Here is an 11,135-nt window from a genome sequence, read left to right on the forward strand (position 1 = left end):
ATTCTAAGGGTAAACACAGTATCAGAAATCACCATGGATGTTGTATTTGCCCAGGTGGGAGATTCAATAAAATGCCTGCTTTTAAAAAGCCACTGAGAAATGCATCCCTACATCTGAAAAAGATGCCTACAGCATAGATATCAAGGGGGGGGGGTGTAATTCTACTGAGGACAGAAGTTCAGCAAACCAGCCCAGAAAACCCAAATCAAAGTCCAATAGCACCTTTAAGACAAAGATTTATTTAAGATTTATTTAAGGCATGAATAAGGCATGCATGCACTCGAAAGCTCACACCTTGAATAAGTCTTTGTTGGTCTTAAAGGTGCTATTGGTGTTGTCCTGCTTCAGACCAACAGGGCTACCCACTGGAACCCGTCATTAGTCCTGTCTTTGATAGATGGCCTAGTATTGTCCATAATACCTTTTAAGCAACTATGGGAGCAAGCCTCAGCAGACCTGCTCAGAAGTAAGCCCTATTTTACTCAATGGGGCTTAATCCCAGGAAATGGGCTATTTGTTTGTTTGTTTAGGATCGCGCCCTCTGTCACCCTTGCACTTTGGCCTAGCTAGCTCCTTCTCAAAGCAAAAGTTGCATGAAAACAAACTGGGCTCCCATATGTTCCAACTGTCCCAATTCATCAGGGATAATCCCCGTTTCTGTCCCTAATCTCATCAGTTTGGCATGCCATTTTGCAGTGTGATGAGCTGCTCCGTTCGCCACCCTCCAATTCCAGCCCCCTTCTCCCAAATCTATAGAAAATGGCGTTATACCCTTCTAAATCCATTGAATAGGGCTCAAAGGGTGTGTGTTCATTTGGGACACCAGTGTACATTGTCAAACTGGCAGGAGTGGTATGTGTATCATGTCTGCCATGCACATGCATGCACACATAAATATAAGTGCACATGCATGCACAAGGCTTCATAGGACACACTAACTGACAATTTGTCTGCCGGGGGAATACATTTTCAGCAGCTGATAAGGGGATGTAGGGCTGCTAATCTTTTCTTTAGTCAAAGAACAGTTGTTTTCTTGGTTTAAAAACAACAACACACAATGGGCTATTGTAGATTAAACGAATCCTGCAAGGAAAATCTAAAGCCTTCCCTATTTTTTTGCTGGGTGCCAAGACAAGGGCGGGAATCCCCTGCATGCAAACAGGGAAGCTCCAAGCACATCCTTTGTCTGGGATCTGTGGGAAGCTAAGAGGAGAAAGCCAAAGTATATACCTAGTTCACAAACAAACAAAAATAAGAGACACCTTAAAAGTAACGGATACTTCAATTAATCAAGATGAGCACAGATGGCATCCCCAACTAAATAGATTCAAAGCGTCTTCTAATGTAGCAGGAAGGCTAGGCCTTGGGCTGAATAGGCCCACAGGAGATCATCAGAAGGCCTGGCGCCAAATAGCACAAGCATAGTTTGGGAGGGCTAGAATTAGCCCTAATTTCCTCATCTGAGCAATGGTGATTTGCTCCACCAGTCTGGAGCTCTGGAATTCCGATTGGAGGGAAATCTCTCCATATCTTTGTTCTACAGAGGCTGAAATGATTACAGCTGAATTGGTCATCTACAGCTGCCATAAACTTTAATGGTCACTAGAGCAGACTGACAACCTATTTGATTGCACAATCAAGTGGTAGATTTGGAGGGGGGGTTGCTGTTTGGCCTCGTAAACAGCCATGGGCCTCAGCCCAGAAAAAGTTAGGCTACAGTCCTAAATACGCCTTCCTAGGAGTAAGCCCCGTGGAATGAAATGCAACTTACTTTTGACTGGACCTTCTTAAGCTTGCTCCCTTAGCCAGGACTAAGTTACACCCCACTGCTTTCCATGGTGTTTAGTCATGACTTAAATTTTAGTAGGATTACAGCTGTGTTGAGTTGATTCCTGGCCTGGAAGATTAATCTTTATCAAGCAATGTTGTTTATTTCCATGCCATAAAAAAAATTCCTGACCGTTTCCACACATTAAGTCCCTATTAAAGGGGCAGGGAAACTGTTGCCAAATTATTAAGTTCTGCCCACTTGGAGAGAGAGAGAGAGACAACAACCTGCTTTTCAACTCTATTTCTTCTTTCTGCTCCCAGGCAGGGAACTTATTCCTTGCCACTGTTGACCTCAAATCATCAAGAGTATTTTTTTTTAAATCCACAAAACTTTCCCTTTTCTTTCAAGTAAGCCTTGTACAGCTTTAGCCCCTGAAAGGCTGTCTCTGTGAAGTAGGCGTGTTCAGGTGTTGTGGCAAAGACAACATCGAGTTTGGTGACACCTTAAGGACTCACTGATACATTCTGGCATAACTTCTTGTGGACTAGAACCCCTTCCCCAGGTTTTAAGTGCGCCTTCAGATAAAAGATAGATTTCAGCACCCCATCTTTTAGGGGGGAGGGAATTGTAAAGTGGGGTTAATGACAATGGATGCTAGACCAGCCCCTGCCAGCATGGTCATTGTAGCCCACGGACATCCGGAGAGCCATTGTTTCGTCACCCCTGTCCTAGACCAGGGGTAGTCAAACTGCGGCCTTCCAGATGGCCATGGTGGCAGGGGCTCATGGGAATTGTAGTCCATGGACATCTGGAGGGCCGCAGTTTGACTACCCCTGTCCTAGACAGTTTGAGCTCAAACATGATTACAGCTTCATCTAACATTACATGTACTAAATTAGCTTCATACAGTTGTGCTATGACTGCTGCTCTGTGCTTTTCTTACATGCCCTGGAGCCTTCACAATCTGTGCCTTTTGAACCTGCTATTTACATTTCTGCATCATGGGCCAGACCCGCTCTTTCTCTGCTAATTCAGGACACCTTTCTTATCGTCCGTCAAGCAAAAGCCACTACCACGAGGATCCCGACACCGTCTTCAACCAAGGGGCCTCTGTTTTGTCAAGAGGCATTTCCTAGCTGGTAGCCTCCTAAATTGATGCTCACCTATGGCCTTCTTGGATAGTCATCCCTATCTTTTGCTAAAGGGACTGGAAAACAGGCAATTTTTGATTTTACTTGGCCTAAACCAGAGCGATCCTATGCTTGAGAGGAAGCCCCACTGGGGAACTGACTTCTGGCTACAGACAGGGAAAGCCGCTCTTGCCGACTACCTTAATGCCATCTGCGAAGAGCATGACGCGGGGACTCTATGAAGGTGTGGCTCAGCCCTCTCCCATTTTCTACATATTCAGCTGCTCCATCCACAGAGCTTTCGTCTCCCAAACTCCTTAATGCAAATTTGCTTTGTGGTAAGAACCGCTTCATCAGACTCCGGTTCGCCTACCTGAATTCCGGAAGGAGGCTTGGTTGCAACCCGTAAAAAGCCGCAGAGAGAGTCACCAGCCAGGTGGGCTTGTAGTTTCCGTTCTCACACTCCAAGTAGGGGGTCGACCACTTGATGTGGCTCTTCTCCGCCGGGTAACCATCCCGCTTTCTCCAGCTGCTCTCCGAAGCCTTAGAGCCGGGAGCCAAGACCTTCTGGTGGAGGTGCGGCCTCCACTTGCGCTTCAGGCTATGGAACCACTCTGTCTCCCCGGAGGCGTTGGCCAGATGGTGGGCCACAGAAGACAAGTCCTGGAGCAAGACCCGGCTGTCTTGACGGCTGGCCTGGAGGAAGACCTGAGGGGCCGAGGACAGGGGCTCCAGGTTGAAGGAGATGGCCGCCCGGGCGATGTTGGCATCCCCTTCCAGCAGGCTCCGGATCAGCGCCTGGTACCACTCCAGGTCGTCCTGCAAGTTCTGCTCCCGGGAGGTGTTGCTCTGCAGAATCATGTCGAGAAAGTTGGTGGCGTGGAGGAGGGCGTCCAGCGGGCCGTGCAAGGCAGGGTGGGCGGCCAGGTGCGACTTCCCCGCCAGGCCGGCCAGCTCATACCTGCCCGTGCAGTTGGCCTGCCTCAGCTCCCGGGGATCGCCCGTGGAGAGGAAGGAGGCGACGCTTGGGGGCACCTCCCGGGCCAGGCGCGACGCCAAGACGGTCCTCTCGGCCGAGCCGCTCCAGGGAGAGGCCGGGTCAGCCGCCGCCGCCGCCTTCTTGTAAACGGCCCGCTCGCCTCTCAGCGCTTTCTCTTTGCCGGGCACGGGCGGCCCTTGGCTGGCCTCGACCACCAGCCTCAGATGAGCCACCAGCAGGACGGGCAGGAGCCGCGGCAGCCCCATCGCCTCTCCCTCGCCAAAGGGGGCGCCCCGGGCCAGCCGGACCCCGCGCACGGCACACGACACGAGAGGCGAGGCGAGGCGAGCGAGGGAGCCGCGCACCTGTAGCCGCGGGCGAGGAGGGCGAGCGCCGCGCCCACTAGGCGGCCCGGCTGGCCGAGCGTGCCGCTGCCGAGCCCTGGGGCGCCGGGGGAGCGGCCGCAGTCCGCCCGCTGACGTCTCGCCTCCCCCCCATCCGCCGCCGACGGCCGCCCCGGGGAAGGGCGCGCTCACAGCCCGGCCCCGGAGCCCGCCGACGCCGCCTCCGCCTCGGGCTGCCGCCGCGCCAGCCGCCCGTCGAGCGGCACGTCCGCCGCGCCCAGGCGCCCCGCCAGACCTCCAGGGCTGCGGCCGAGTGCTCCGGGCATCGCGTCCCGAGGAAGGAAGGCGGGCCGGGGAGGAGGAGGAGGAGGAGGAGGAGGAGGAGGAGGAGGAAGAGGGCGCTGGCGGCGGCGGCGGCAGAGGAGAAGAAGAAGAACAACTCGGGCGATGGTGGAGACGAGGCGGAGGCGGGGCGAGGAGCGAGGGGAGGGAGCAAAGGAGGAGGCGGAGGCGGGCGGGTTCCCCTGCTCAGCAACGCAGCCTTCCCCCACCCACCCCCCGGGCAGGAGGAGGGAGCCTAGCTGCGCTTTGCCCACCGCCAGCCCCTTCTCCCCGCGGGCCCTTCCCCGGCTCGTCCTCATAGGTGTGTGCCAGGCGCCTGCCGCTCTCTTTGGCCGCCTCTTCTGTCAATCAGGCGACAGCCATTTGGTGGGCCGGAGGCAGGCGCTGTCCAGTGCTGAACCGGGAGGAGGAGGAGGAGGAGGAGGAGGAAAGGGCGGAGAGGGCGCTTCCCCGCGGGGGAGCCTCGGGGAGGAGGGCAGCGGCTGTTGAGGGGCCCTCTGGCGCCTCGGGTCTTGGCCCAGCGCGGGCGGAGAGGCAGGGAGGATTTGCTGGGCACAGAGTGCTTATTAAAGGGTGGAAAGGGCACAGCGGAGAATTGATTTCTCCCTTTCCCTTGTTCCCGAAAACAGTTTGGGTGGATTTTTTTTTTTAATTGTAGCATTAATGAATGAATAAATTAAGAAACTAGACATGGATCATCAAAGGCCGGGGGAATAGAGACATCTACTGGATAAGTGCTAAAAAGTTTGCTTTTGTTTCCAGAGACTGAACCTGCTGTTGAGACAATACAGGACAATACAGGACAATATAGGACCACTCACTCAGGAATTCTCTTCAGTGCCCCACACCCTGTTAAATATTTTCTTTCTTTTTCCTCCCTTCTGTTTAATTTTTGCCCTCCTATGGACACCTGCCTATTGTATATTCTTATACCACTTTATACCCCTCGGTTGTGAACTGGGGATGGGTGTAAAAACAACTTTAAAACCTTCATTTAAACTCTAGGAAATCAGTATATATACATGTGGTTAATAAATCAATCAGTGCATACGCAGTAGTGACCTTGTTTCGGATCATACAATCATAGAGTTGGAAGGGACCTCCAGGGTCATCTAGTCCAATCCCCTGCAGAATGCAGGAAATTCACAACTACCTGCCCACCCACAGTGACCCCAATTCCATGCCCAGTTGATGCCCCCCCCCCAAAAAAAACCAGAATCCCTAGTCAGTCTAGCCTGGAAGAAATAAACAGAGGGTAGGCAACCCCTGCATGCTGCTCAGTTTGCAATACACATTTGCAAAATGCAATGCAACGTTTGGCTGGCTGGAGCAGGCTTTTATTTCAATTACTATATATACCCATGTATAAGCTGAGGAGGGCTTTTTCAGTGTGAAAAAGGTGCCGAAAAACTAGGCTTATATGTGAGTATATAGGGTATATACATATCAAGCTTCTTGGATGAGCTGCCACTCAACAGTTTCATGCGTGTCTCCCCCTTAGAATGTCTTTTGAAGAACAGTATACCACAAAAATATCTTTTTAATGCCATTTTCTGCATCCCAAGAAGTTAATTTTGATTGAAGACCTAAGAAAGCTGAAAGAACAGCTTCTGAAGATATCATTTCAAATGAATCTTCCTGTTTATTAAACAGTCACCATCAAGGGGCTTCTGGAGGAAAATAGAATCTACTTAAGGGGGAAATGAATCTTTCCCCGAGATGGAATAGATATCCACTAAGATCACCATGCATATGAATGGATCAAACCCAACAACCGTATATTGGACAAATGGCCAGACATGGTTTAAACAAGAGCTGACATCCAAAATACCTAAAACATCAAGGCAACATGTGCCAAGATCATTGAGCCACTGATCAGAGAAATGAATGTTGAGGGCAAAGAGGAGTAGATCAAGAAGCTCCTTATGGGAGATCACCCCCATCCACATCCAAGTTGCAAAATATTGTGCATGCTTTAGAGAGGCATGAATGCAGGGCCATTTGCATCCTGTATGTGCCAGAATGTGCCCAGCCTGATCCTTAAATAAAAATTTATTGCTTCATTAGACCATTTAAGGTTGACAAATGGGGTGTCTTAGTTCTATACTGTCAGTGGGGGTGGGGTGGGATGAAGCTATCACGTACCTTCAAAGTTCTAATAGCACCCTACCTTGGGAACCAATTTCGATAGCCACGGGCTCTCTTGCATGATGAATTACAGGAAACATCACAACATCAAGCTAAGGGCCCTGTGGACATCAAGAAGAAGTTGGTACCCAAGGCAGGGTGCTACTGCCAAAAAGGCCCTGCTCTTAGTAGGTGTTGACTTGACTTCTCTTAAATACCGAGCCAAAGAAAAGACCTCACCTGTCACATCTAATCTACAGGGTAATTCAGAGTTTGGGAGAGTTTAGCCAGGTGGTTGTTTCTTCAATGCCAATGTGGTCAAAATAGCCTTGACAGAGTCCAAGTCCCTCTTGAGCCATGAAGCTAATTTTCCCCCTTCACTTAGCAAACAGAGGCTGTGAACTCTCCAGATAGGAGATCCTGACATTGCATGCCTTGAATTCCATGGCCACCCACCAGGTTCTCCACTCTAGCACAGTTTGCTAAGATGTTATCGTCCTTTAGTGTTAATGAAAAGCATTCTGATGCTGAAACGGGCTGTGCCCACGGAACACAAAATCCAGCTGACTGGAAAATACACATTGTGAAGGTCAACTGTGCCTTCCTAAAAATGTTTCCAGCAGCCACGTCTGCCTGGGACTCATGCTAAACAGATTCAGATGCCACTCTCCGCAAACTAACTTCCAACAGGGCTGCCAACTCCAAATCAGGTATCCCCTAGAGCAGGGGTAGTCAACCTGTGGTCCTCCAGATGTCCATGGACTACAGTTCCCATGAGCCCCTGCCAGCAAACGCTGGCAGGGGCTCATGGGAATTGTAGCCCATGAACATCTGGAGGACCACAGGTTGACTACCCCTGCCCGAGAGTTTTGGGGGTATACCCTAAAATGGTGAGGTTTGGGAAGGGACTTCAGTGGGGTAGACTGCTATAGAGTCCCTCCTCTGCAATGCAGCTGTTTTCTGCAGGGGAATTCATCTCTGAAGTCCGGTGATGAGTTGCAATTCCAGATCTCCAGGCCCACCCACCACCCACCCAGCTGCAGAGGTTGGCTGTCCTCATTTCAAACAGGGCTCTTACAGGCCTGGTGCAAAACATCCTGTCCCTTTAAGAGAGGATTAATGGTCAGGAATGAGCATCTGGAGGTCTCATGGCATGGAGGTAAATAACATCATCTGCTAACTAGCAACCAGTTCCAGCCTCTACTGAAGTGATCTTTTTTTCCCCCTCCAGGCCTGTTGGCAGCCCTGGCTTCAAAGAAGAAAATGGAAGCCGGGGAAGACAAGGACACAATTAAACGTCACTGAAAATGTAATGACCATTTATAAAACACCTGATGGTTTAAGACAGGGGTAGTCAAACTGCGGCCCTCCAGATGTCCATGAACTACAATTCCCAGAAGCCCCTGCCAGCGAATGGTTTAAGATATTGTTTCTGCTGCTAAGAAGGGGCAAGAAAAGAAACATGCCCTTTGGGTATAGCATCAGCCTCCCCACATTCAGACACACACAGACCGATGGGCACCTTTTAAATTACCTGGTAAATAACAGAAGCTCAAAATTATACACCTTCCAGGGAGACACAACGGCAAGAGGTGGCACTTGGCTCCTTCCCCGCCCCCATCCCGTCAGCGTCCGATCTGAAGTCCTCTCCTATGTCGACAGCAGCTAAATTTGTGAACTACTAATTAAAGAAATGAACCTGTTTTATATACCGAGAGAGAGAGAGAGAGACGGTGGAAAGAAGAAGCTAAGAAAGTCTTTTCTCCGCCACTCACGAAGGGAAGGGAGGAAATAAGGAAGCGCTGAAGTTTGAGGGAAGGAAGCAGAGGCTGCCAAGGGATTTGGCTTCCCAGTGTTTCTCTGGGCAAATGAAAAGAAGAGGTGAAAGGAGCCCAGATGCCATCCAGACAACCCTCTGGGAATAGGGGAGACTGAAACCATGACAGAAGTCATTCTGGCAGAACAAACCCACACGCAGGTGCAAGCAAGGCAGAGCTCGGAGAAGAGGAGGGGAGCTCTGGGAGCCAGCTTGGTGTAGTGGTTAGGAGTGAGGGCTTCTAATATGGAGAGCCAGGTTTGATTCCCCGCTCCCCCACATGCAGCCAGCTGGGTGACCTTGGGCTCGCCACAGCACTGATAAAACTGTTCTGACCGGGCAGTAATATCAGGGCTCTCTCAGCCTCACCTCCCTCACAGGGTGTCTGTTGTGGGGAGAGGAAAGGGAAGGTGCTTTGAGACTCCTTCAGGTAGGGGAAAGCGGCATATAAGAACCAACTCTTCTTCTTTCTTCTAGATGTGCAATCGATGGCCCTTGCTCCTTTTCACCCACGTTTCTTCACAACCTTTTGTGCCTCTCTTGGAAGCATCTTTCAACATTCCAAACATTTCACTGTCTAATCTGCACAGAAATCTTCCGAGGCAGATCATGCGTCTCAGTTAGAGCCCTCAAAGCATGGCTCCATGCAGTAACTGATTTAGAAAATGTGTGCACCGCCTCTCCCAAGACCTACTCATGGCATAAAAACCAAGACAATAAAATAGCCAATGCCACTACCTCCAACCAAACAATGTTAAAATAAACCATTAATGGCAACAACCTTCCCGTTGTTGCCAGCCAAGAAACACAGATGCAAACGTTGTTTGTACGGCTCTCTTACGCTAATGAATTGTGAACTGCTTTGTGCATAGAAGAAGCAGTCTGTAGCTACTTGGAGCAAAGAAACCCTGGTTTGTTCCAGATTGCCATTCCAGAGGCCTGCCTCTTCCATCTTAGCAGGAACCAGTCTGTTCAGCATCATCCTTTGCATTCACTTGTATCTGCTGGAGGTCTTGTAGGCCAGGCCCACTTCTATGGCAGAGAGCAGTTCTCTGCTGCTTACTGCGGTGCCGATTCACATGCTATGAGCCTTGCCTTAGTGCTGCCGTGCTCATTACTAGCGCTGAGAGGGCCATGGCTCAGTGGCAGAACATCGGCCTTACCCAGGCAAGGTCCCAGGTTCTGCTCCCGGCATCTCCAGTTCAAAGGACCAGGTATGAAGACAGGAGAAGGTGAGCTGCTAAGGAGCTTGGGAGCAGCTCCCAGTCGTAGCAGACAGTCCTGGACAGACCGATAGTCTGAGCCAGTATAAGGCAGGTTCATGTGAGGATCACATTATTTATTTCAAAGAGCGTTCTGTACTTGCATGCTTAAGACGCATTTGGGTTCGGCAGAAAGCAGTTGGCTTCACGTCCAGAGTTTCTGATTACAATCAGCACTGAGCCGTAAGCAGCTGAACACAGAGCTACAACATACCTTAGCTGAGGAAAATACCTCCTCTGAAGGAAAACGTACTTCTAAAGCCGCTTATAATAAAGGCACAATCTAACATCTCGCATTCAAAAGCCAAAAAGGACGCCGCTCGTCAAAAAAAACAAAACAGGAGCGGGCTCATAATGGGAGGACAAACCGCAGCAGAACAGGAAGCAGATTTGTGGGGGGAGGGGGTCAACACAAAGGCCAAATTAATTTCAGGGTGGAGCCTGGCACTTGGCCTCATTCTGCACCTGAAGATAATGCACTTTCAAAGTGCTTTTGTAGCTGGATTTTCCTGTGCGGAACAGGAAAACCTTCTTCCAAAGTGCACTGAAAGTGCACTTTGTGTGCAGAATAGACCTGGGAATGGGAAACTGCCCTGGTGCAGTTGAACAGCAGCAGAGGGGGTTCCCAGACAGCTTTTTGCTTTTTTCCCCATTTTTGTTTGCCTTCAAATCACAGCTGATTCACAGCAGCCCCCAGTGGGGCTTTCAAGGCAAGAGACCTCTGAGGGGGTTTGCCGTTGCCTGCCTTTCTTTGGCGGTCTCTAATCCCAATTCTGACCTGGGCCGACCCAGCTTAGCTGCTGAGATCTGACAGGACAGAGTTAGCCTGGTCTCTCCAGGTCAGGCCAACTGGCTGCACTGTTCCCAAAGAGCAAGGCAGCAGCTCGGAACAGGAGGAAACAACCCTGGAGTCAAAGAGAAGTTTGTTCACGGAGCAGGTAATGGGAAGCAGGACCCCCAAGCAAGGAAAAACTAAGAACAGCCTGGGCCGAACATGCAGATTGTGAGCAGGTGGGCAGGTTGGACTGTGTCGTTGCTTGGCTCTTGTGGCCTTTTCTTGTATGCCCAGGGAAATATCAATCACCACTTTGGAATCGGGATGCGAATTTCTCCCAGGCCAGACTGACTAGGGATTCTGGGGGAGGTGGGGTTGGGGGACATGGGCATGGAATTGGGGTCACTGTGGGTGGGCAGGTTGTTGTGAATGTCCTACATGTTGCAAGGGGTTGTCCTACCACCTTGCTTGCAAACGTCACTTTAAAAGTCTGTGGGGATCTGATTTGGCTCAGGACCCTGGCATGAGAGGAGGAGGAGGAGGAGGAGGAGGAGGAGGAGGAGGAGGAGGAGGAGGAGGAGGAGGAGGA

At 50.7% G+C, this 11,135-nt stretch overlaps 1 protein-coding gene across 1 annotated transcript in view; it reads right to left on the bottom strand.

Annotated features, from left to right (window-relative positions):
* Positions 1-4,768, bottom strand: part of GPR158 (G protein-coupled receptor 158) — a 118,129-nt gene extending 113,361 nt beyond the window's left edge. Inside the window, exon 1 of the mRNA XM_077303043.1 lies at positions 3,275-4,768. Coding sequence (XP_077159158.1) covers positions 3,275-4,146 — 872 coding nt within the window. The 5' untranslated portion in view covers positions 4,147-4,768. The remainder of the gene's footprint in view (positions 1-3,274) is intronic.
* Positions 4,769-11,135: the final 6,367 nt, after the last annotated feature.

This window comes from Paroedura picta, chromosome 11, assembly GCF_049243985.1.
Source record: "Paroedura picta isolate Pp20150507F chromosome 11, Ppicta_v3.0, whole genome shotgun sequence".
Taxonomy (NCBI): domain Eukaryota; kingdom Metazoa; phylum Chordata; class Lepidosauria; order Squamata; family Gekkonidae; genus Paroedura; species Paroedura picta.